Consider the following 25,203-nt stretch of genomic DNA (forward strand, 5'->3'; position numbering starts at 1 on the left):
AGTCAAGGATGGAAAAAGACATACAAATAGTAACAATCAAAGAGCTGGAGTAACTATGCTAATTTTGGACAAAATAGATTATAAAACAAAAAATTTTTACAAAGAGGTATCTGATAATAATAAAAGGGTCAAGTTACCAAGAAGGTATTATAATTGTAAACATATATGCACCTAACAGCAGATCTTTAAGCAAAAACTGGCAAATTGAAAGGAGAAATAGTTCAACAATAATAGTTGAAGACTTCAGTATCCTACTTTCAATAATGATGGAGGGACTTCCCCGGTGGTCCAGTGGTTAAGGCTCCATGCTTCCATTGCAGGGGGCACGGGTTAGATCCCTGGTCAGGGAACTAAGATCCCACATGCCGCAAGGTGGCAAAAAAAAAAAAAAAAAAAAGAATGGAATAACCAGGCAGAAGATCAATAGAAAACTTTAACAACACAATAAATCAACTAGACTTAATAGTTATCTATAGATATCTGTTCCACGCAACGGCAGTATAATACATATTCTTCTCAAATGCACCCAGATTATTCTCCAGAAGACACCATATGTTGGACCATAAAATAAGTCTCAATAAATTTAAAAGGATTAAAATAATACAGAACATGTTCTCTGTTGATGCAAGATCAAAAAAGTGGCAAATATTTTAATTTCCCAAGGGAAGCAGATTCAGATCTCTGTCTTGGTTTAATTCTAGTATTCCCACTCTAAGAGTTGCCATTCTCACTACCGCGAGGATTTCGGGTTCTTAACCTTAAATTCCCAAACTCCATTAATCCTTTTCTCATTTCTTAATCTTGATTTTTCCACTTTATACCAAACATCTTGAATTGGTCTGTGTTTCTCTTGCCGTGTCATGCTATCTTTTAAAGAAATAGTTGCCTCTGGTATAATTTGTGGCCTATGTCACTGATCCTCAACTATTTTCAATTTATTTTCAATGTCATTTTAGACATAGACACACGAAATGTGTGGCTTTCGAAATTCTTCTCTTGGAGCCTGTGCTCTACTGGTGGGTTCTCCTTAGCCTTCATGCAGGTTTGTCATGAGCTATTGCTCCTTATCTCTCAGTGTCTAGTTGCAGGTATCATCAGAAAGTAAACATTCTTCCTGCAGCTGCCTCATCCACAGCCTACTTGTAATGTTTTGTAAGCTTCCTTCTTTCAGAATCACGAGGCAGAAGAAAAAAAATTAGAAAACAGAACGGTATCTTTGAGAGGCATCAGCTCCTCTCCCACATCCTATCCATTATCTGTGCTTTATGTTCTTTATTTTTACATCTGCTTCTTTTTTGCCTCTTTGTTCATTTAACTTCCTTCCCCTCCTGCTTACACCCCCTGAAGATTATAGGAGTTAGAGAACTCAGGGTTGGGATCGTTTTTTTGCTGGTTTATTGAAGTTGCATAAACCATGGAACCCTTCTTTTCAACAGATTCTACTTTGATTTTTACAAGCATTACAAGTAGGAAGTGAAAATCATTTTCAGGGGAGAAAGGGCCTAGAATTCATCAAGATTCTTTCCGGATCTCCCATGAACGTAATGGTTGCACACGCTAATCATCATTCCCAAGATTATTCAACAGTCCACTCGGGGCAGACTCTATAGCTGCCAGTTTGGACTCAGGCACGTATTAGAGATGTGACTTCAGGCACGTCACTGCATCTCCTTGTACCCCTGCCCTCGTGTGTGCACCCCCTGGGGCACTCCAGAGAACCTTTACCCCAATCTGCCAGGTGAATCAGTTGTGCAGAATATCAGTGGGTACCTTTCTCTGCCCTTCCATCTCCTCCTCCCCTTGGCTTGGCTCCCCTCCCAGTGCCAGGCAAACAAGCTCAGCCCTCGGTGCTTTAACAAGTGTCGATGAACAGAAGATATCAGTCAGTCAGCAAGTGCAGTGCACAAAGTGTGTAACTGCCCGGAGACAGTCTACTCTCCTGAGCCACGCTGTCAACACCTGTCTCTTGGGCTCCCGACCCAGGTGGGCCTCATCATCCCACCTTCAGAGAACCCTCAGTCCTGCCAGCTGCTGCCTGCTGAGCCTGTTGAAATCTCACCCATCTCACCAGCAGGAGTGTCCGGATTTCTTTCCCTGCAGCTGCCCCCTTTCTCCTTCCTCTCTCTCCCTTCCCAGCTGTCCTCAATTCTTCCTCCCTCCCTCTTTCTCTTTCCTTCTCTTCTCTTCTGTTTCCCTCCTTCCTTCCTTCCCTCCTTCCTTCCTTCCCTCCTTCCTTCCTTCCCTCCTTCCTTCCTTTCCTCCTTCCTTCCTTCCCTCCTTCCCTCCCTCCCTCCCTTCCTTGCTTCCTTCCTCTCTCTTTCCTTCTCTCTCGCTTGCTTGCTGTTGGACACCACTTCCAGCTTCTTTGTTACTGTTTCACAGTGCCACTTCCCACATGATGTGCCACTTTTCCTGTGCCACTTCCCACGTGCCATTTTCCACATGGTAGCCAAGGGTTGGTTTACTGTCTCATGACACTTGTGATAACAGGGATGTTGGACAGTGTGTACCAAGCTGCAATCTATCAAATAAAAGCCCTACAAAATGTTCTGTGGAGAAAGGGCCTAGACTAAATGCCTTTAGGAAATACTATTCATGCCTCTGCTCATGGTGAGACCCACTGCTGATTCCTACAACAAAGGCTTTGACAAGTCCTTCGTTGAAAAACCCCTTGAAACTGTTTATTTTCAAGCTCTCCAAATGTTTTGCTAAGGAACCCTCTTTCTGAGTAATAGCCACTGACATGCAGTAGAAGTAGAGTCTGTGGAACACACTGTGGGAAACATTGAACTTGATGTTCTGTGAGGTTGGTTCCAGATCTAGAGCTGTAGTTTAGTCGTTAGCTGACTGTTCCCTTGAAAGGCACATGGACCATGGCAGGAATGAGGTTCTGGACAAGTAACTTTCAGTGGAGGAGGATGGGCCTCTTAGTCATGGTTCTTCAGAGACACAAAACCAATAGGATATGTGTATATTTAAGTGTGTGTGTGTGTGTCTGTGTATGTATACATGTGTGTATAGAGAGAGAGATTTAAGGAATTAGCTCACATGCCTGTGGAAGCCAGCATGTCCAAAATCTGCAGGGCAGGCCAGCAGGCTGGAGACCCAGGGAAGAGCTGGTATTGCAGTTTGGGTCTAAAAGCAGAATTCCCTCTTCCTCAGGGGACGTCAGTCTGTCTTCTACTAAGGCTTCAACTGAATGGAGATGCCCACTCACACTATGGAGGATTATCTGCTTTACTCAAAGTCTGCTAATTTAAATATTAATCTCACTTTTAAAATACCTTCATAGAAACATCTAGAATAATGTTTGTCAGATATCTGGGTAGTGTGGCTCGGCTAAGTTGACACATAAGATTAACCATCGCCAAGGGGAGGGTAGTTATGGTGACTAAGTCCTTGATGGCTGTGAGCCTCTAGAGGAAGAGTGGGCACTGATGGACTGTGTCCAGTTTGTCTCTTTGCTGTGGCCCTGGCTGTAGCTGTGATGTTTCAAAAGCACTGGCCGGTAGGTCTTACTCCTTGAAAAATGTTCTGAGATTGATAAGTAGGACAGGGGCCGGGTGGCAGGTAAGTTATCCTGTGACATGGATGTGATCTGCCCATGGATTAGAGAGAATCTAGGATGCACTGTGAGGTCACATCTCTATCATACATGAAGGTATTATCCTTGGCTCCATAGGTGAGAATTTATGTAGCACATTTCATTAAGACAACTGCAGGGGAATGGGAAGGACCCCTTAGTGAGTGACTTGTAAAGAATGGATGACTCCCTCGCCACTCCTCTCCTCTCCCTGGGAAAATGAGGCTCAGATGGGGGTGGTGTAATTAGCACTGAAAGTGAAAAGATTTCACCCTTTCTCTCCTTTCTTCAGCTTTGGGGCACCTATGCTCTTTGGTTTTGTATGCTTGGCTGCCCCTTCTTTCCTTTATGAAGTTCCAGTTGCTTTGGGGTCTTCCTCCAATCCCTTTTCAGAGGGTAATTGGGAGCCTGAATCATACCCTCAGGGTGACTGCACTGCCTGGTCCTGGGTGAAGCTACAGTCAAAAATTAGTCTCTGGCTCTTTAAAAATCCCTTCTTAGAATTTGCTTGATGTGTTTTTAGGAAATTCTTTTATGATTGGCTTGAATTTATAATTGATAAAAGGCTCTTGTCTTTTCAAAAGAAAGCAACCCAAAAGAGAGCAGAGCATGTGATAGGTGTGTGTGTTGCTATGGAAATAATTGAATGAAAAGTTTATTTCCTACTACACCTATTGATCATAAAGGAGGGAGGAGAATAAAGTAGGAGTAAAGAGGAGACAAAGGCTTAGAATGTAATCAACAATAATTGAGGAAAATGGTCACCCAAAGGGTTTCTCCAAGGAGGCTGACCCCACTGACGAAAATGCCTCCAATTTCCTTTTGCTTTTTCCCTGCGACGCAGGAGAACTTGCAGGAGAACCTTGGGATCAGAAGCTCTGGGAAACCTCTGATTTCAGTCCCCTGTGCAGATTGAAAAGACACTTTGTGAGTCATGTAGAAACCAAGTGCTGACATCGGGGATGGTGTCCAGAGGGGCTTTTGATGCCAGATTGGTTTAAAGTTCAGAAGCCAAAATCAAGCTTCTTTGAGAAGTTCCAGCTCCAGTAGGTTTCAGAGTGCGTTATTTAAAAGCTGTTCTATTAAAATTTGAGGACATATGTAACATTAACGGACAGATCCTTTACGTGTTACTGAGAAATAATTGGCTCTCAAGTGTTTTATTTCTTCAAATATTATTCTAATTATATATCCCCTTAAATATAGTAATGGATAACTATGGGTAGTATTTTTGTTTCCCATTAAAAGTCTAATTTAACTTGAATCTGTCTGATAGAAGCATAAATGGAGGGATCACTGAATCATAATTTAGAAAGCTCTCTTCATCTTACCCTAGTGCTTGACTGTACAGTATAATCACCTAGGGAACTTTGAAAAATCTCAACGTCCAGATCAGTTAAAACAGAATCTAATGCATGGGACCCAGGCATCAGTATATTTTAAAACTCCTCAGAGGATTCCAGTGTGTAGGGTTGAGAACCACTGATCCAAGTGAAAATAAACTCTGTAGGGCTGGTGGACCTAATACGTGGTCGTACCCGTTTTAAAAACCACACCTTCTCCCGGTTCTCCTGAGGCTCTACTGGTCCCACTGGGGCTAAGAGCTCAGGCTCCTTTCTGCCTTCCTTGCAGGGGCATCATGCAGACAAATGTTATCAACCACTCTCTGGAATAAGAAAGCCCTCATTTGTAGCATCTGCTGATTTTCAGATTCTGTATATGCTCCCGGCAGGCATGGTCAGTTTCACCACGGGCTACCACTGATCCTGGAGTCGGGAGGGAAAGGGGCACAGTCAGCTCTCACGGGCCAGCTCCAGACACCATGCCTCCTCTGTGCCCACCCTCAGATACCCCACTCTCCCTTAGGTGGCCATAGGGCTTTTGAGCCACATGGATAGATACTTTGCTGTTTGTATGATAAGCTGGCAGGTAACATAACACCTCCTCCCCCTTAGAGAGTACAGATAAGATTTGGAAAACACCAAGGGAATGCGCCTAAGGCTAGGGATATTTGGGCGATTGGCCTTCTTGCTGTAATTGATCATGTGAGCCTAAAGTGAGGCATAGATAGATATAGCTCCAGGCGCCTGAGCTGACGTGAGGTTCTTGAGCCTGCAGAGTTGAGAGCCAGGCTCTGAGTCAGGATAAATACACCAAGTTAATAGGGGAGCTCCTGTCCCTGATTCCTCTCCCCACTCGTTACCACGCACTTTCACATAACTTTTCATATTGAATCACTTCGACACCCTTAGGAAGGCCAAGCAGATGCTATCTGCAGGTGAAGAATTCCACTGAAGCTCAGAGAGGTTAAATGGGGTGACTCACCCAAGTTTGAGCAACTTGCCCAAGCTAGTAAGTAACGGGGCCAGGACGTGAACCCAGAGCTTCTGACCCTACGGTTAATGCTCTCCTGCCTTGCCTATCAGCCACCTCCCCCTCTGCATGGGTCCAGTCAACTTAGGTAGCAGAGGAAGTGAAATGAAAAGTAGCAGATTCCTGCCTTCCAGTCTTGTGAACCAATTCTCTGCCAGTCCTGCTTTGGAAAGCATGCTTCCTGAAAAGAATGTGAGCTGACAAAGAACATGTTTCTTTAAAATATTAAGTTGAGGATGACATATGAAAGTCTTGTGTCATGTGAACGGCTGATGAATTGTGATTCCAAAACTACAATTAGGAGCAACCTCTGCCGAAAATGAGTCGAATCCAGAGGACACCTGGGACTCTGAGAAGTGGCTACAGAAATATGGTTTGAAATCCCAGAAGCTGTCATTTTATGATGCCATTGCTGACTGCTCCTTCCGCCATGCTGATGGAGTTGTTGATATAAAAGCCAAACCAGGGAACGAGTCGGTGCAGACCAGTGCGGTAAGTGAAGTGAACACCTAGACGGGGATGCCCTGGGAGGGGCATCTAGGAGCAGGGCTGGACCCAGGGCAGGACCAAGGTTGAAAGGCAGCATGAATGCTGCCTTTGAAGAAGGATGCTCCTCTGTTCCCTGCCTTACACTTTTCTGAATGCTTCTTGTGGGAGTGGAGCTCAAGTCTGAGGAAGGCTCCTAGATATAAGTGAATTAGACAATCATTATACATAAGCCAGGAGCTGTGCTTATAGAAATTCAGGCATTGTGTCAAAAAAGAAGCCCTTTGTTTCCCTGTATTGAATGGAAGAGAGAAACTGCTGGTGAATATGCCCCAAAGCAGGCATTTCTACGGTCCTCTTGGACCGTCACTATATTGGAGCTACATTATTCAAGTGGCTACCGGCCAGCATTTACTGGATTTCCAGTAAACATAAAATTATATTCTCTAAGGGGTTATAGCGTGGTAAGGGTCTATACTGTAAACTTTTGAAAGGTGTAGTTCCATTGTGACAATGGGTCTGAAAGGAATACAGCTTCTCAAAATGCCTGACTCTGGCTCGTAGTGGAAGGATAATGATCTGTAGTAGTGGCTCCTAACCTTTAGTGTGCGTGAGTCACTGGGTTTGAGGCCGGGCCCAGGAAAGTGCATTTATAACAGTCCCCAGATGATGCTGAAGCTGCTGATCTGGGAGCCACACTTTGAGAAACGCTGGTGTGTAGAACAGGACCCAGAAGACTGTCCGAAGTTTAGAATTATAGAAAGACTAAAAAGTGTCTCCATATGAAACAGAAAATCAGGGTAAAATGAATATTGTAAATTTGTAAAACTGAGGGAAATCTCTTTTAGAAGGTAGTGAAAACCCAGGTACACACTGAAGTGAGAGCCAAAATGCAAGCCACAGAGCAGACATGTCAGTTACGGCAGCCCAGCAGAGACTACTTGGAGAGGAAATCAAGGTCCTTCCCAAATGCAGCGTCCCTTTATGTATTCTCTAAGGCTCTGATTCAGTGTCAAGATCATCATTGCAAAGTCTCTCAGTCCTACAGAGGTGAAACCCCAGCCTCTTTGACGCTCCCTCTTAGGCTGCATGGCCACTGGTTCCACACGTCCACCCGGGGAAGCGCTGTTTTCCTTTGGGGCCACATTGGCCACATGACGTTGTGTTTTTGCCCTCTGATTGCCGTTTACAATGAACTGCAAGGAGGAGAATATCAAAATTGAATGAGAAAAAATGCAGAATTGATGCGAGACTTGTTTCCTGGCTTACATATTGGGATCCAGAGTAATTGCTACATTGCAGGGAAATCTCATTTGTGGGTTTCCTCCCTCAGTACCGTTTTCTGCTTTTGTAGACCTTATTCAGTAATGTTATTAGTTCAGGAAATCATACCTAATTAAATTTTCATTTTTAAAATACATTAGGCCCTGAATATTTTAAAATATGAATTCGTGTCAATTTGAACATAGCTTACTGCAGGCTCCCAACAGTGTGGTATGCACAGGTCTTCTCTAATCCTGATTTTTTCCTTTGCTTTCTTGACAAATTTAAATGAAATTTTATAGGGATGGTTTGAAGAATTTGGCTTTATAAATGGGGAATTTTACCTCAAACTTCTGACACTAACAAATTATAGTATACTAAAAGTTGAGAAGTGTACAGTATAGCTGCCCTCGTTCACCAATGAAAAAGGGACAATTTTATTATTTATTTATTTGTGGTACACGGGCCTCTCACTGCTGTGGCCTCTCCCGTTGCGGAGCACAGGCTCCAGACGCGCAGGCTCAGCGGCCATGGCTCACGGGCCCAGCCACTCCACAGCATGTGGGATCTTCCCGAACCAGGGCACGAACCCGTGTCCGCTGCATCGGCAGGCGGACTCTCAACCACTGCGCCACCAGGGGAGCCGGACAATTTTATTTTTAGTATTTGGTATACGTATCTGAAACTGGATTTATACCTAAAACTGTGATGTGTGTATAAGGTAGAAAGAAACTGAAGCTGTGAAATAGGTTGATTCTTTAGGGTTCCCCCAGACTCCCACTGGGAAGGACCCCCTAGACTTTTAACTATAAAAACTGCTTTGTAGGTATGGATCCGGGAAATTGAGACACTGAGAAATAAACGACGAAAAATGCCTTGTTGTGTAGCATTTCTAAGATGGATGAGCAGGGGAGGAGAGGAGACAAAAATGCATTTCTAATTAGGGAATTTGCAGGCAAAGTCCAGTAACTTGATGTCTTGGGGCACCCCTTGAAGTCACGTTGCATTCATGGCCACTTATGTTGCTTGAGCACAAAGCCAGCCCTGATGTTCAGAAACCCACTCTAGTCTCATCACTTATTCCTCTAACAAATATTTACTGAGCCTTCACTATGTACCAGGCAGTGTGGTATGGTGGAAAGTACACCGGAGTTGAATGAGAAGACTTGGGTGTAAGTACTGCTTCTACCAGTTACTAAATATGAGATGTTGAGCAAATAATTTAACCTGTTTGAGTCTCACTCTCCACATCTGTAAAATGGGTGGTGTAAAGTCTAAATTTGAAAATTGCATGTATAAGCACGACGCCTGGCACTTAGGAGATGCCCACTAGATGTTGCCTTCCTTGTTTTCTTTATTACAAACATGGTGAGTCAGAAAGGAGCATTTATGGAATGCCTACCCACTTTATATGCAAGGTGAATATTTGTGCTCTTGTATCACACATGAGAAAATGAAGTCCCAGGGCCTCCAAGGGGTTAGACAACTCAGCTGAGATCTCGTGGCAGGTAGAGGCAGGGTTTGAATTCACATCTGTTGGGCTCTCAACACTGTGCTTTTCCCATTTGGACACTCTGGTGCCGGACACCTGTGTTCTTGTAACTTCTGGTCTGGTGTGTTTCCATTTGGAAATGCACAGGGCACAGTTGGGAAATGCCACGTGATGGGATTCGGTGTAGGGAGCACATGGTGAGACTGAGAGAGAGGATGTGTTTCTCCTTCCATCTTTGCACTGCGGTGGAGATATGGTTCGCCTTCCTGCCTGCCTTGAGAACATCAGGACTGATCCCATTATGTGCTTCAATCCTGCCTACATCACTCACCCCTGGACCCCTGGATTCTCATCCCTGTGTGGCTCTGGCATCCCTTCTGTGAGCCTCTTCCATCCCCCACTGACTCCTAAAACCCCTCCACTGTGCCCTCTGGAACTGGAAGTCATCTGCAGACCCTCCGTAGCCTCACATACTCTGAAACGTTCCCGTCACCTGCTTGTCTGGGTTCTTGCTCAAGGACCCTAGTTTCTCTCCCATTCTCCCTGGGTCTGTGGGCACAGAGGTGGGTGGTGACCTCCTTGTTCCTCTTTGCTGTTTTCTTGATCATTCTCCTTCCCTCTTCCCAGGTCATCAGAATGTACCACCCAAGGTACCTTCTGTATGTGACACCCACTGAGCCTCAGGTCACCCCCATCCATCCTTGCAGATTATAGCTTCTGGCTTGCTGTCACTGGCTCCAGCTGTTTCAATCCTTAGTGATGTCAGTTTTTTGTGGATGACCCTTCCCATACCCAGACCTTTCATTTCTCTGACCTGTTCAATGACTTTCAATGACTTTCTCCTCCATTCCTTCTCTTCCATCCTGCCATGGCATACCCTTGACCTCATCATGGCAAATAACTGTGTAATCATAACCCACATAATCAATTCCCACTCTTTTTAGGTCATTTCCTCTACTACACTAATTCCAGTCTTTCAGCCCCATGGGGATATACAGCTGGTTGTTTCTGTGACCTTTTCTCTGTCCTCTATCCTTCGTCCCTCTCATAATCCTCAGCTACTCCCCATGCCTTACATTCTTGCCCTCATCTGGCAAAACCCCAACCTTTGTTAAACCCAGCTTTCTGCCTTATACTCATGCAATTGACTCTGATGAAGGAAACTGGAGAAAAACACACAGCCACCTGGTTTCACTTTAAATTCCTGACGTCTGATTTCAGGCAGATCTTTTGTGCCACTGCCCCGCACCCTGCTCGGGTTTACAATCCACTCTGACTCCTGTTCTCTGAGATGCCTGCCTCCTCTCTCCTCACACCTCCAACACCTCCTCCTCTCCACCCGCTCTTAGCAGGAGACCTTGCTTCGCAGTTGACTGAACACTGAAGTGAACATCCGTGAGCATTTGCCTCCACGTTACAAATCCCCGAGCATCTGCACCTGTGCGCTCTACCCCTGTTTCTTCTAGGATGGCTGAATTGCCCTCACAAACCAACCCTTCCACGTGTGCACTGACCCCTATCCTCTCTTTCATCCATTCTCCCCCTTTCTAGTCTGTGTCATTAATATTGTCCTCATTTCTAGATCTTTCCTGTCAGCATAAAAAACATGGCGGTACTTCTCCCATCTTAAAAATACAGTTCTTTGACCCCCGTCTTCGTCTCTGGCTCTGCCTCTTTCGCCTTATTCCTCTGTTCATTTTTGGAACCCAATGCCTCAATAGTTTTGTAAATTCTTTCTCTCTAATCCCATATTTCTCCCGTACTCTCTTGAATATACTCCAGTGAGGCAAAGGTCTCACTCTTTCCGAGGATCCCTGAATTGCTAAATTCAGAGGTTAATTCTCAGTCTCTTTCTTACTTGACCTGTTATCACCAGTTGCTATTGTTGGTTACTTCCATGAAATTCTTTTGCTTGCAGAAAATACACTGTCTTGTTTTTCTGCCTAGCTCACTGGCTAACTTTTTTTTTTTTTTTAAATCAGAGAATTTTATGAAACATTTTATTTTTTAAAAAACTTTTTATTGGAGTATTGTTGTTTTACAATGTTGTGTTAGTTCCTACTGTACAGCAAAGTGAATCAGCTATATGTATACATATATCCCCTCTTTTTTGGATTTCCTTCTCGTTTAGCTCACCCCAGAGCACTGAGTAGAGTTTCCTGTGCTATACAGCCGGTTCTCATTAGTTATCTATTTTATACATAGTATCAATTGTGTATAAATGTCAATCCCCATCCCCCAGTTCATCCTGGCTAATCTTTCTCAGTCTTCCTTGTCATTTCGTTCTCATTTTCCCAATCTCTATCTGCCGAAGGGCCTCAAGGCGCAGTCCCTGGACCTCTTCTCTATCTGCTCTCATTCTCTGGATGACCTCATCCGGCCCCGTGGCTTTTAATACTGTGTGAGTGCTGGTGACTTCCAACTTTAAATCTCCAGCTCTGAGTCCTTCCCTGGCCTTTGCTGGACTACTTGCCATGTTACTGGGATGTCTAATAGGCATCTGGAACCTAACACATCAGGCACTGAATCCCCATCGTTCCCTTCAAGGCTGCTCTCCCATAATCTTCCTCCCATCAATTTATTGCCACTCCACTTTTTTAGTTCTGGGCCAGAAACCTGGGAGTCATTCCTGACTCCCCTCTTTTATCTCATACCCACATCTGACCTCTCATTAAATCCTGTCAGTTCTACCTTCATAATATATCTGTAAATCAGAATCTGGCCACTTCTCACCATTCCTACCCCTGGTCCAAGCCGCCTCACTAATCTCCTGACTCTGCCCTTGACTATCTGCAGTCTATTCTCAGCAGAGTATCCACAGTTATCCTTTAAAATGAAAAAAGGGGGCTTCCCTGGTGGCGCAGTGGTTAAGAATCCACCTGCCAATACAGGGGACACAGGTTCGAGCCCTGGTCCGGGAGGATCCCACATGCCGCGGAGCAACTAAGCCCATGTGCCACAACTACCAAGCCTGCATTCTAGAGCCTGCGAGCCACAACTACTGAGGCTGCGTGCCACAAATACTGAAGCCCGCGCACCTAGAGCCCGGGCTCCGCGACAAGGCCCCGCAACGAGAAGCCCATGCACCATTCACTGAAACTAAAGCCTGCACACAGCAACAAAGACCCAACGCAGCCGTAAATAAATAAATTTATTTTTAAAATACCCCGAAAACTGTTTAGAAATGAAACTTTTAAATTGTGAGTAAGACAAGTATAAATTGTGTCATTTTTCTAAGAGAATAGATCTGGAAAGTTCTCATCACATGAAAAAAATTGTAACTGTGGGGTGATGAAGGTTAACTAAACTTACCATGGTGATCATTTCCCCGTATATCCATATATCAAATCATTATGTTGTACACCTAAAACTAATAAAATGTTAAATGTCAGTTGTATCTCAACTTAAAAACATTGTGTCGTTTCTTATGTTAAGGCCCTTGGATGTTTCCTCTTTTCATTCAGAGGACAAGCCAGAATCATTTCCATCAGTGAGCAAGCTTCACAGCATCTGCTTCCTGGTCCTCCTCCTCCTGTTTCTCTGGCTTCATCTTGCTCTTTCCCTCACTCACTATGTTTCGGCTATACTGCCCTTCCTAAAAGTCTACAGACATGCTAGGCAAACACTTACCTAAGGGCTTTTGTCGTTGCTGTGTCCTCAGACTCCCCCCAGACCTCCGAAGGGCCACACACTTTGTTCCCTCAGGTTTCAGTCATATTTCATCTTTTCTTTTCTTTTTTTTTTTTTTTTGCGGTATGTGGGCCTCCCACTGCTGTGGCCTCTCCCGTTGTGGAGCACAGGCTCCAGACGCGCAGGCTCAGCGGCCATGGCTCACGGGCCCAGCCGCTCTGCGGCATGTGGGATCTTCCCGGACCGGGACACAAACCCACGTCCCCTGCGTTGGCAGGCGGACTCTCAACCACTGCGCCACCAGGGAAGCCCTCATCTTCTCTTTGAGGCTTTCCCTTCTAGGTTTTAACTTGCCCCTTCCCCTCCCCTGTCCCTCAGCATTCTCTCTTCTCCTTCCTTGCCTTATTTGTCTCCACAGCATTTGTCATCCTCTGACCTGCTAGATGAGTATTGGTTTATCATCTGGCTCTTTTCCTGTCATGTGAGCTCCATGAAGGCAGGGATTTTGGTCTTCTTTTATGGATTGTGTTCCTGGTGCCTAGAACAGGGCCTGACGGAGTGGTGCTTGATGCATTTATAAACTGGTTGGATGAGTGATAGAGACAGTCCTTCGGAAAGCTCTCTTTGTGGGAAAACTTTGTCCTTGGGCCAGTTCCGTATGTCCAGGAAGGACCCTAGATGTGGCATGGGGTTCTTTACTACTTTTCTTCATTTGGCGCTGGGAGTAACAGTGGAAGGATGCTTGGGGTGTCTTAAGTCCCACCTCCTCTAGATCTCCCTGACCCTCTAGTCCATTGTGAACTCTTTCTTCTTTGCCAGAACTTGCCCAATCATTACTGTCTCCACCCAGGACCAGGTACTGGGTGCTAGTGTTCTACATTGCTACTTTCTCTGTGTTTGTATATGTAGGTGTGTGCCTGTGTGTGTGTTTAGCATCTCTCTGCTGGAAACATTAGCTTCTCTGGGCACAAATGGGATGGCCCATGTCTTGCTGACCGTCATTCACGACATCCAGCGCAGGGCTCCATATGGAGTAGGCCCCGGTAATATGTTTGGTTGAACCAACTGTTGAATGATTTTATGGTGGGAGTGAGTGCTAGGAGCTGTATAAATAAGGCAGAGGTGGAGGTGCCATCTGGGGACTTTTCTTCTTTGAATGGTTTCTGAGTGGCTTCTGTCCTATGTCTTTTCCTTAGGAGACCAACAAGAAGACAGTGCATGCGAAATACTGCAGCAGATTTGTCCATGCTCCCTGGAAGGATGGGAGCTTGGTCCACGTCTGCATTACCAAGGAGAAGTACACATGGTACAGTGAGAGAATTCATGCAGTCCTGGCCCGGATCCAGAGGAGGTTGGTGTATTGCATGAGGGTACATTGCATGATCCAGTCTCTCTTGAAATTCAAGTCTGCTTGAGCTCTTGGTAAAGCTCAACCAAGAGAAATGGCCAATAAGCATTGTTACGTCAAGGTTGCCATCTGATGGTTTGCTGTTGGCCTCGTTGTTAATAACCAAAGGGGATGTTTAGATGCAGATTCTGAGCTGCCTTGATGCCAGTGCAGACTCTGAAAAACAGCAAAGAAAGATGTAGTTATCATGTTAATTGTGTATCACTGTAGGAGGCAAAGGAACACTTCTGTTAATGTCTTGCATTTTCTGTGGGCCTCAGGTGTATAGCAGACTGTATGACACCTGTCCTCTGTACTCTTGAATATTACCTTTCAAGGCAACTGTCACAATGTTGTGAAACATTTATATGCAATGGAATAATATATATATACATACTAGAAATCTGCTAAAAATAACTTCATGTGATCCCTCTCAACCCTGCTGGTTCTTAAAATCTGTTAATGCTCATAAGAGTCTAGTGTACTAGGCTGTGACCTCAACATCAGCTCCATGGGGTGACCTAACTCAACGCTTTCGTCTTGCTGATGCCAAGGGAGGTGCTCTAGAATATAAAGACCACGTCCATTTAGGTGCATGGGCCCTAAGGTCAGGTAGAGCTGGATTCTAACCCCAGCCTGCTATTTTCTGTGACCCTGGGCAGGTTAGTCAGTGTCTGTGTACATCAGCTTTCTCATTTATAAAGCAGGAATGGTAATGCCATTTACAAATGTGTTCTGTGGATTAGATTAGATACAAGTCTAATGAGTTTAGGCTAGCACCCAGCCTGTAGTAGTCACGTGCAATCAGAGCGTTGTCCCTCCTTCCATGTTTTCTGTTATAAACCCCAAGCTGCAGACACCTGTCTCCCCCCATATATACTCTGCAGAGCCCCAGTTTCTCAAAACCCAGCTGATGATGGGTTACTCAGAAAAAGTAATCCTTGCTTCTGGAGTCTTCTGTACTTACGGTTTTGGGATTGACTCCCTTAGGAGAGTAGTTTGCATTTCAAATCTGGGGAAAAGGAAGCTGCTTAGAAGACACCCCACCTGGCAGCTCCTGGGTCTGTTTGTCCCTCTCCTCCCACCAGGTATCAAGGGTTGCTGGGAAGGTTTCTCTCCTCTTATATTTTCTGGAAGACTTCATGGAGAATTAGTATCATCTCCCCCTTAAATGTTCATGGAATTCACCATTGAAGCCATCTGGGCCTGGAGTTTTTCTTTGTGGGAAGGTTGTTTTTTTTAATGCTGCATTCAATTTCTTTAAATATACATAGAGCTGATCATCTTTATTTTCTAAGTCTGACTGGAGGTTATCCGTTCTCTCAATCTTTTCAAAGAACTGGCTTCTGGTTTCACTGCTGTTGTTGTTGTTGTTTTGTTTTGTTTCTCTGTAGGGTTTTCTCCTTTCTATGCCATTGATTTCTACTCTTATCTTTATTATTTCCTTCTTTCTCTTTACTCTGGGTTTGAGTTTTTTGAGATAGATACTTAGATTACTGATCGTGACCTCCCTTTCTAACATAAACATTTAATTTTATACATTTCCCTCTGAGTAGCGCTTTAGCTGTCTCTCACGAATTTTGATATGTTGTATTTCATTTCATTCATCTCAAAACATTTTCTAATTTCCCCTTTGATTTCTTCTTTGACCAAAGGGTTACTTCCCAAGTATTTGTGGATTTTTCCCGATAGCTTTTAATTTCACTGTGGACAGAGAAATACTGTATGATTTCAGAAATCCGTTGAGATCTGTTTTGTGGCCCAGAATATGAAGAAAAAACCACTTTTGTTGGGTGGAGTATACTTTAAATATCTCAGCTCAAGTTGGTTGATAGTATTATTCAAATCTTCCATATTATTACTGATTTTCTGCTTAATTGTTCTATAAATTATTGAGAGAAGGGTGTTAGAATCTCCAACTATAGTTGTGTATTTGTCCAATTTTTCTTTCAGTTCTAAAATTTTTTCTTCATGTAATTGGAAGCTCGATTAGCCAATACATGTACCTTTAGTGTTGTTAGGTCCTCTTGATGACTCAACTCCCTTATTGTTATGAAATGTCCCTTTTTATCTTTGGTAATATTCTTTGTTATGGAGTCTGCTTTGTCTAATATTAGTATAGTTACTCTGGCTTTCTTTTGTTATTTTCTGCAGGATTTTTCTTTTTCCTGTCCTTTTACCTTTACCTATATGTATCTTATATTGAAATAGGCTTCTTGTCAACAGAATATGTAAGGATATTATTTTTAATCCAGTCTGACGATCTCTGCTTTTCATTGGAGTGTTAAGATCATTTATATTTAATGTGATTATTGATTTAGTTGGATTTAAACCTAAGATCTTGCTGTTTGTTTTCTATTCATTCCACCTGTTCTTTGTTCCCTTTTTACTCTTATTCTGCCTACTTCGGTTTGAATATTTTTTACGATTCCATTTTATCCCCACTGTTGGCTTGTTAACTCTACCTCTTCGTTTTGTTTTGTTGTGGTGTGACTACTTTAGCATTTACAATGTACATCTTTAATTTATCACAGTCTAGCTTCAAACAATACTATATTGCTTCATGTACATCATGAAAGTCTTCAGCTTCCATTCCCTTTCTGACTTGTCTATTGCTGTCCTACACACTTTACTTCCACATATGCTATAAACCCAAAATACATTATAAACAATCAGTTGTCTTGCAAACATTTAAAATGAGAATAAATGTATCTTGTATTGATTCACATATTTGTGATTTCTGTTACTCTTTAGTCTGTTTGTATAGATCCTAGCACAGGTCTGTTGGTGATGCATTCTCTCAGCTGTTCTAGTCTGAAAAACTCTTGAATTGACTTTTAGTTTTGGAAGGTATTTTTGCTAAGTGTAGAACTCTAGGTTTACAGTTTTATCTTTTTTTTTTTTTTTTTTTTTTTTTTTTTTTTTTTAATAAAGTATACTTTTTTTTTTTTTTTTTTTTAGATGTTGGGGGTAGGAGTTTATTAATTAATTTATTTTTGCTGGGTTGGGTCTTCGTTTCTGTGCGAGGGCTTTCTTTAGTCGTGGCAAGCGGGGGGCCACTCTTCATCACGGTGCGCAGGCCTCTCACTATCGCGGCCTTTCTTGCTGCGGAGCACAGGCTCCAGACGCGCAGGCTCAGTAGGTGTGGCTCACGGGCCCAGCCGCTCCGCGGCATGTGGGATCCTCCCGGACCGGGGCACGAACCCGTGTCCCCTGCATCGGCAGGCGGACTCTCAACCACTGCGCCACCAGGGAAGCCCCAGTTTTATCTTTTAATACTTTAAAAATTGTTCCCCATTCTTTTTGGCTTGCATGATGAACAGTCACCTATTATTCCTATGTTGTCTCTGGTTCCTTTTAAGATTTTTTTCTTTATCACTAAATTTCAGCCATTATATTATGATGTGTCATGGTGTTTTTTCTTTCTATTGGATTCTTTGAGCTTCTTGGATCTGTGGGTGTATTGTTTTCATCAAACCTGGAAACATTTGATTGTATTTCTTCAAATATTTTTCTGTGCCCCTTTCCCCCTCCTTAGTGTCTAATTACACATGTGTTAGACTCCTTGATATTGTTCCATGGGTTGCTTATTCTGTTATATTTTTTTAACCTTTTTCTCTCAGTGTTTTATTTTGGATTGTTTACTATTACTGTGTCTTTCTTAAAATTCCCTGATCTTTTCTTCTGCTAGTGTCTACTTCACTGTTAATAGCATGCAGTGTATTTTTCATTTCAGTCATTGTATATCTCTAGACGTTTCCTCAGAGGATTCTTTTTGGATCTTCCGTTCCTCTCCTCATTCTGTTCCTACTTTACCTTCTTGAACGTATGGCAATAGCTGCGTAACATCCTTTTTTGCAAATTCTATCATCTGTGTCATTTTCAGGTACGTTTCTTTTGATCTTTTCTTCTGGTATGGGTCATAGTTTCCTTCTCTGTGTGCCTGGTAATTTTCTACTGGATGCCAGATATTTTGAATTCTACATTGTTGGGTACTGGATTTTGATGCATTTTTTTTATGTGTGTTCTGTGATGCAGTTGTTACTTGGAATGCAGTAAGTTACTCTGGGGCTTGCTTTTAAGTTATGTCAGTGTAAGTGCAGGGGAGCCTTTAGTTCAGGACTAATTTGGTCCTATGATTAAGGCAATACCCTTGTGAGGACTCTACTTGAGGCTACATGCATTACGGAGGCTTTTCCACTCTGGCTGATTGGAAGATGAACTATTTCCAGACTTGGGTGAGCTCTGAGGGGTTGGTCCATCTATTACTTTTTTGGTGATTTATTCCCTGGCTTCAGTAGTTTCTTCACGCGCATGCCCTGATCATAACTTAGCCAGAGTCTCCAGGGCACCCTTCTGCAGATATCTGGAGCACATTCTCTCTCCCTTTCAATCTCTCTTTCCATCCCTCTCTGACGCTCTTTCTCTCCTATGCAGTGATCTCCTCTTCAGTGTTTTGCCCTGTAAAGTCTAATTGACTGGGCCTTGCTGAACTCTGAACTGTTTCAAGTATTTTTTTTTGTCTGCCCCACCCTCTCCCCCAGGGTTTGCCTGCAACCATGAATTTAATCTACATCCTGTGATGGGATCCTGAGCCTGGACCACAGAAGCAGTCCTGCTTACACGACCACCTAGCGCTTGGTTATTACTGGGATCTGGGGTTGCTTGATTCTATCCATAAGCTTCACTGAAGCTTCAGGAATGTGCTGGCATTACTAGCTTGACTGCAGTCAGCAGGGTTAGAAGAATAAATGGTGTGAAGTCATAGCTAAAGGCCTCAAAAATACCAGATGACTGGAAGTAATTTTACTTTTGGCTTTGGAGCCCAGTATTGGATTTACTTTTCTGTCCTATTGATTTTCCTCTGTAGACGTATCATTAAGTTCTTAGGACCATGCTCTGAGTGCCACAGGCTCTAACCATTCCCTTTCAAATATTTCCTGCCTAGGATTCAATGGCTACAGGATGGGAGTCAAGTCCTTTTTGGAAAAGTGCCTAGTGATTGTGTCTACATTCTCATTGACACATCTCACTCAATGAAGGGGAAACTGGACTTGGTGAAGAACAAGATCATCCAGCTCATGCAGGTGAGATGGAGCTGTCGGGATCAGGCACCTGGGGGCCGAGTATCATGAGTGCATCTCCGCCAGTTAACACCTGTAGTGGTTGTCAGAGATGCACAGGCCAGGTGTGCACTCAGAAATCACAGAAAAGCCACTTCAGAAAAAGGCTCCCTTTTGCCAGTGAGAGCATCATCCCTTCTTTGCAAGCAGACCCTTCCTTCTGTGGGTCCTTCCTATAACACATACGGGTTGCTAAGGAAATTTCTATGTCCATTGCCCCAGGTCTTCTCTATCCTGGAATCCGTGGTGTGCACACGCCTCCACTGTCTTCCAGTTACTCTTCAGCTCGGCATGCTTATTTTAATTACCAGTGCGTGTTAGGGATGCTGCATGCACTGGCCCCAGAACTAATGTGTGGGAGGAGCATGGGCTGGTGGTCAGGAGCTTCTGGTCCTTATTCCACCTGTGCTGCCTCTGAGTTGTACTACCCAAAGCAGGCTGCTAACGCTCCCTAACTCCTAGTTTCCACACATATAAACGGGTATCAGAGTACTGTCATGACTTGGTAGTATTGATGTGAGTATGAACCATAGGAAACAATTGCAGGGAGTGTTTGACAAATACAAAATAGAATTTTTAATTTGACGAACTTCTGCTGGAGGAACATGAGCTGATTGATGGAAGGCAAGTGAATAAAATAGCTTGACCAAAAAGATGTTGACCAAAGCGATAACACTGTTTTGGATTCTTTTAAGCATTTAGTGTGCATATTCGGTATACCATTAATGTCAGTATTAAACACAGGATATAATATCACGTTATATATATAAACTTATATGTGACATATATATATGTGTTTATACATATACACATTTGTAAATTTTTAATATCCAAACTGTGTGTAAATTTTATTGAAATGCCTTTTGAACTAGAAAACATTTTCTCTTTTGAATGTAAGTTTTAGCTTCTAGAACTGAAAAGAGATATCAAACGATTAAAATGTATCAAACCCTGACCTGTCCTAATCTTTTCTCACACATAAGTGGTTTCATGGCGAAATAATAATTGTCTCTTACAGGAACAGCTGAAGTATAAAAGGAAATTCAATTTTGTGCAGTTTGATGCTCAAGCCGTTGCTTGGCGGGAAAAACTTGTTGAAATTGATGAGGATAATTTGAAAGGGGCCCAGGCCTGGGTTAGAGACATTAAGGTAAGAAGGAGCCTGGGTCCGGGAGAAGAAGGACAGAGATCAGGATAGAAATGCTTGAGAAATGCTTTGAACGCCAAGGATAGCCATGGCTTCACATAGACTTTCATTTTGCTTACAGAGGTCATGTTAATTCAATCTTTTCTGTCAATATCTAACATTTAGATAAGCTTCTATTGACAGCACTTCTCTTGGCTCAAGTCTCAGCACTTTTATGAAAACAAATTTCAAAATATAATTTTTTTTTACTTAAACATTCATATTTGTTTCTTCTGACGCTTCATTCTTGCTTCAAATGATATATTACAGCTGCTTTTAACAGTGGACTTTGTTCAAAGTAATGAACTTGTGGAAACATACAGTACAGTGTGAGTGGTAAGGGCTGAAAGCAAGGAGAGAGATAGGGCAGCAGGATATCATAAGAAGGTGAAATACTTCCTTCAGGCCTGCATTTTACTTGGAGAACTTTAAAGCTGCTGCTCTTGGCATTTACACAGACTACTGGGGAAAATTTGCCTTTCCTCAAATTTTCTCTTGTCTTGAACTTAATTTTAAAAGTTCTTTTTCTAGAACCACATAGCATTCCAGATATTTAAGATATACCAAAACTGAGACCAAGAGTTATTCTTAGAGGTCTAATATGGATCGCAAGTATCCTTAAAATAGTTCAGTGCCTGAGTTTAGAGTCCTGGACTTGACAGGAAGCCACAAATGGGCGTTAGTGACGCTCCCTGAATATGAACCAAGCAGAACTTGCACTGTCATTGGGATGTTCTGGAGTTCCCTCGGGATTTGTGTTTTAAAAATGGAAGAAGGGGGAATTTGGGGGCAGCACAGTGGTTAGGATTCGTGCTTTCACTGCCAAAGGCCCGAGTTCGATCCCTGGTTAGGGAACTAAGATCCCATAAGCTGCACAGCATGGCCAAATAAATAAATCAATAAAATTAAAATGGGAGGAGGAAATCTATAAGAAATATTAATGCCTGTAAAATTTTGTCCTAACTGGCTACCTTACGCTGGGAAAGGATATTAAATTCATAAACAATTTGTTAAATTGGTTCCTTGGGACATATGTTGTCTTCTTTTACAGTAGGAAATATCTTAATTCAGAGCCCACTAATTTAGAGTTTGTGATAACAAGATATTATATATGTAATCTCATTGGGTAAAAACATAAGTGGGTTCTGCTTCGTGTAAAAACCACTGATGAATAGTATCAGCCATCTACGTGGCTAAAAATATGTCAGATCATTTTTTTGTAAAGTGTGATTCTGGTCTCTTCAAAAGTCTTCATTGAAGAACCCTTGCTTGCTTGCTGAATGTGCAAAATTCATTTTCAAGAAGACCAGATTCCTCTATTATTCTTCGGACTGGTTTGGTCCAGGAATCAACCCAGTAAGTTCAGGACAACACTCAGACGTTCTGAGCCTGCTGTGTGCTGGTGTCACAGAGCAGTGGTCAGCTGGCATAGCCAGTCCTTGGGTCAGAGAATTTTAAAAATTTTAGTTATTATTATTATTTTTGGGGGGCACGCGGGCCTGTTACTGTTGTGGCCTCTCCCGTGGCGGAGCACAGGCTCCGGACGCACAGGCTCAGCGGCCATGGCTCACGGGCCCAGCCGCTCCACGGCATGTGGGATCTTCCGGGACCGGGGCACGAACCCATGTCCCCTGCATTGGCAGGTGGACTCTCAACCACTGCGCCACCAGGGAGGCCCAGTTATTGTTATTTTTAAGTTCTAAAAGCTCCATTTGATTCTCCTTCATGTCTTTTTTTCTTCTCTGATGAGACCTTCTTTTTCTTTGCTGATGCATTTTAGTTTTCATTTGTTTCAAGATTGTTGATAATTGCTAGCTGAAGTATTTTTTTCACGGCTAATGTAAAATTTTTGTCAAATAATTCTAACATATTTGTCTTCTTGCTGTTGGTATCTATTATCTTTTTCATTTCAGGTTGAGAGCTTCCCGCTTCTTGGTATGATGGACTGATTATCAGTTGAATCCTAGACGTTTTTGTTTCATGTTATGAGACTGGATATTCTTCTAGCCTTCTGTTTAGTTGACTCTGTCTCACACTGCTCTGTCAGGAGGATGGGTGGGCCCTGCCTCATACTTCCAGGTGCAGATTGAAGTTCAGGTTCCCCACTCGAACTCTGTTGACACCTGATGGGGAGGAGTACCTTGTTACTGCTGGGTGGGAGTGGACATCACTGAGCAGGGAGGACGCGGTACAGTTGGTGGGGATGAAAGTCCCAGCTCACTACTTGGCTTCCTTGTATACCACTCTGGCAGAAGTGTTAGGTGATTTATTTTATTTATCCTACTTGGTGTTATCTGACCTTCTTGGGTCCATGGGGTTATGTCTGTCATTGTTTTTGGAAAATTCTCAGCCATTATTTTTTTTTTCAAATATTTCTTCTGTCCTGTTTTCCGTCTTCTCCTATGTTTCCAATTAAGCATATATGAGACCATTTGATACTGTTCCACAGCTCTTTGGTGCTCTTTTCTGTTTTGATTTGCTGTTTTTTTCTCTTTGTATTTTAATTTGAGTAATTCCTATTCCTCTATCTTCACGTTCACTACTTCTTTCCTTGGCTGTTTTGAACCTATAGTCATCCCTCTGTATCTATAGGGTCCTCATTCATGGATTCAACCAACCCCAGATGGAAATTTTTTTTAATTCCAGAAAGTTCCAAAAAACAAAACTTGAATTAGCTGCACCCTGGCAACGATTTACGTAGCATTTGAACTGTATTAGGTATTATACATAATCTAGAGACGATTTAAAGTGTACGCGAGGTTGGGGCTTCCCTGGTGGCGCAGTGGTTAAGAATCCTCCTGCCAATGCAGGGGACACGGGTTCGAACCCTGGTCCGGAAAGATCCCACATGCCGCGGAGCAACTAAGCCCGTGCGCCACAACTACTGAGCCTGCGCGCCTAGAGCCTGTGCTCCGCAACAAGAGAAGCCACCGCGATGAGAAGCCTGTGCACCAAAACGAAGAGCAGCCCCCGCTCGCCGCAACTAGAGAAAGCCCGCGTGCAGCAACAAAGACCCAATGCAGCCAAAAATAAATAAATAAATTTATTAAAAAAATAAATCAAGTATATGTGAGGATGTGCATAGGTTATATGCAAATACGACGCCATTTTATATAAGGGACTTGAGCATCTGCAGATTTTGGTGTCTGTCAGGGGGAGAGGGTCCTGGACCAACCCCTGTGGATACCAAGGAACAGCTGTACTCTGAACTCTTTGAAAGACCTCTTCACCGTCCTACTGAGTTTTTTACTGTTAGCATTTTTATTCTATTATTTCTTAAGGTTCCATCTCTGCTGAAATTACCCACCTGGTCTTGAATGTTGTTCACCTTTGCCATTATCACAGTTATTTTAAATTTTCTGTCCGATGGTTTCAGCATCTGTGTCATGCCTGTGTCTGTTTCCGATGAGTACTTTTGTCTCTCGGGAGTATGTTGTTTGCTCTTCTGTTTATGTGCTTATTTTCTGTTAAAAGCTGGACATCACGTGCAGTATATAGAGACTGAGATAAATATTTTTCATGCCTGGAAATGGGCATGCCTTCCTTTGTGGGGTGGGTTAAAATTACTCTAATTAGGAGTTGGGCTGGCTTTGAGGTTTGTTTGCACCTCATCCCTCAAATTCTTGTAGTGACACTTTGTGTTAGGGTAGGGGATGACGTGCCAGAGGGTTGTCTCCTTCATCTTAGGCTTTTGATTTTTCCTTCCACGCTGGGCCTCAGAGAGAGCGTTTCTCTTGAAAGTTATTTGTTAGTTGATGTTTCTAGGGGAGTGATGGGGGTGGGTGTTCTCTGAATAAGCCTCAGTCTTAATCAGGCATGGTGTCCAGGAGTCTCAGGGGTGTGGCCTTCTCAGTGTCTCTGAGCCCAGCACATAGCCCTGCTCCTTCCGCAGGTGTAGAGAGTTTGTTGTTTCCTCTTTCCTCCCCCTAGCCTTCCTGGGTTTTGACCAGTGCCCTATGGTGAGCGTGTTCATTGTTGCCCCCCACCCCATATACATACACAGATTAAGGCTTTTGTTCTGATGGGGAGAGTGAGGAGAGGGTCTCTATGGAGATTCCTGTGTTTCTCTCCCCCAGTTCTGCACCGTGAAGCAGACTTTCTCTAGACTCTCCCAGTCTATTCTGTGAGCACCCTGTGGGGTTTGTGGCAAAACAGCCTTCAAGAGAGCGCCGATGCCCCCATATCTGGGGCCTCTTGCCAACATACACCTGGCAGCCTCCGCTGATTCACCAGTCACCCCAGCCCAACTCTTCTTCTAGTGTCTGGCTGCGTCCTGTCCCAGAAAGCCAGGGCTGGCCTCTTGCCTGACTCTCCCCAGATTTGGGGCCACTTGGTTGCCCTGTGACCTGAGCCCTCTCATGGGCATAACAAAAGTCACGTACTTGCTGTTTTTCTGGCTTTTTCTCATTCTGAGTTTTGGAGTGACAACTTGGCCAGTTCTGTACCTCCCTGGGCAGAAACTGCAGGCGTTTTACAACTTCACAGTTTCCTGTACCTCTGGATTGCTCATGACACCACACTCATGTTTGCTGAATACTGGGTGTCATGAATCAATCCTGGTTGGAAACTAACATGGTCCCTGCCTGGGGGGAATTCAGGTTGCATGTTTAAGCCGTGCTGACAGCTGAATGAACAGTAACTGAGTTAGTGCCTGCCACAGAAACACACAAAGATAAAATG

General features: G+C 43.4%; 1 protein-coding gene across 1 annotated transcript in view; it reads left to right on the forward strand.

Moving 5' to 3' along the window:
- Window positions 1–25,203, forward strand: part of VWA3B (von Willebrand factor A domain containing 3B) — a 210,008-nt gene that overhangs the window by 90,508 nt on the left and 94,297 nt on the right. The window contains exons 10-13 of the mRNA XM_032652777.1: window positions 6,261–6,448; window positions 14,024–14,178; window positions 19,163–19,301; window positions 20,356–20,487. Coding sequence (XP_032508668.1) covers window positions 6,261–6,448; window positions 14,024–14,178; window positions 19,163–19,301; window positions 20,356–20,487 — 614 coding nt within the window. The remainder of the gene's footprint in view (window positions 1–6,260; window positions 6,449–14,023; window positions 14,179–19,162; window positions 19,302–20,355; window positions 20,488–25,203) is intronic.

This window comes from Phocoena sinus, chromosome 13 (genome assembly GCF_008692025.1).
Source record: "Phocoena sinus isolate mPhoSin1 chromosome 13, mPhoSin1.pri, whole genome shotgun sequence".
Taxonomy (NCBI): Eukaryota; Metazoa; Chordata; class Mammalia; order Artiodactyla; family Phocoenidae; genus Phocoena; species Phocoena sinus.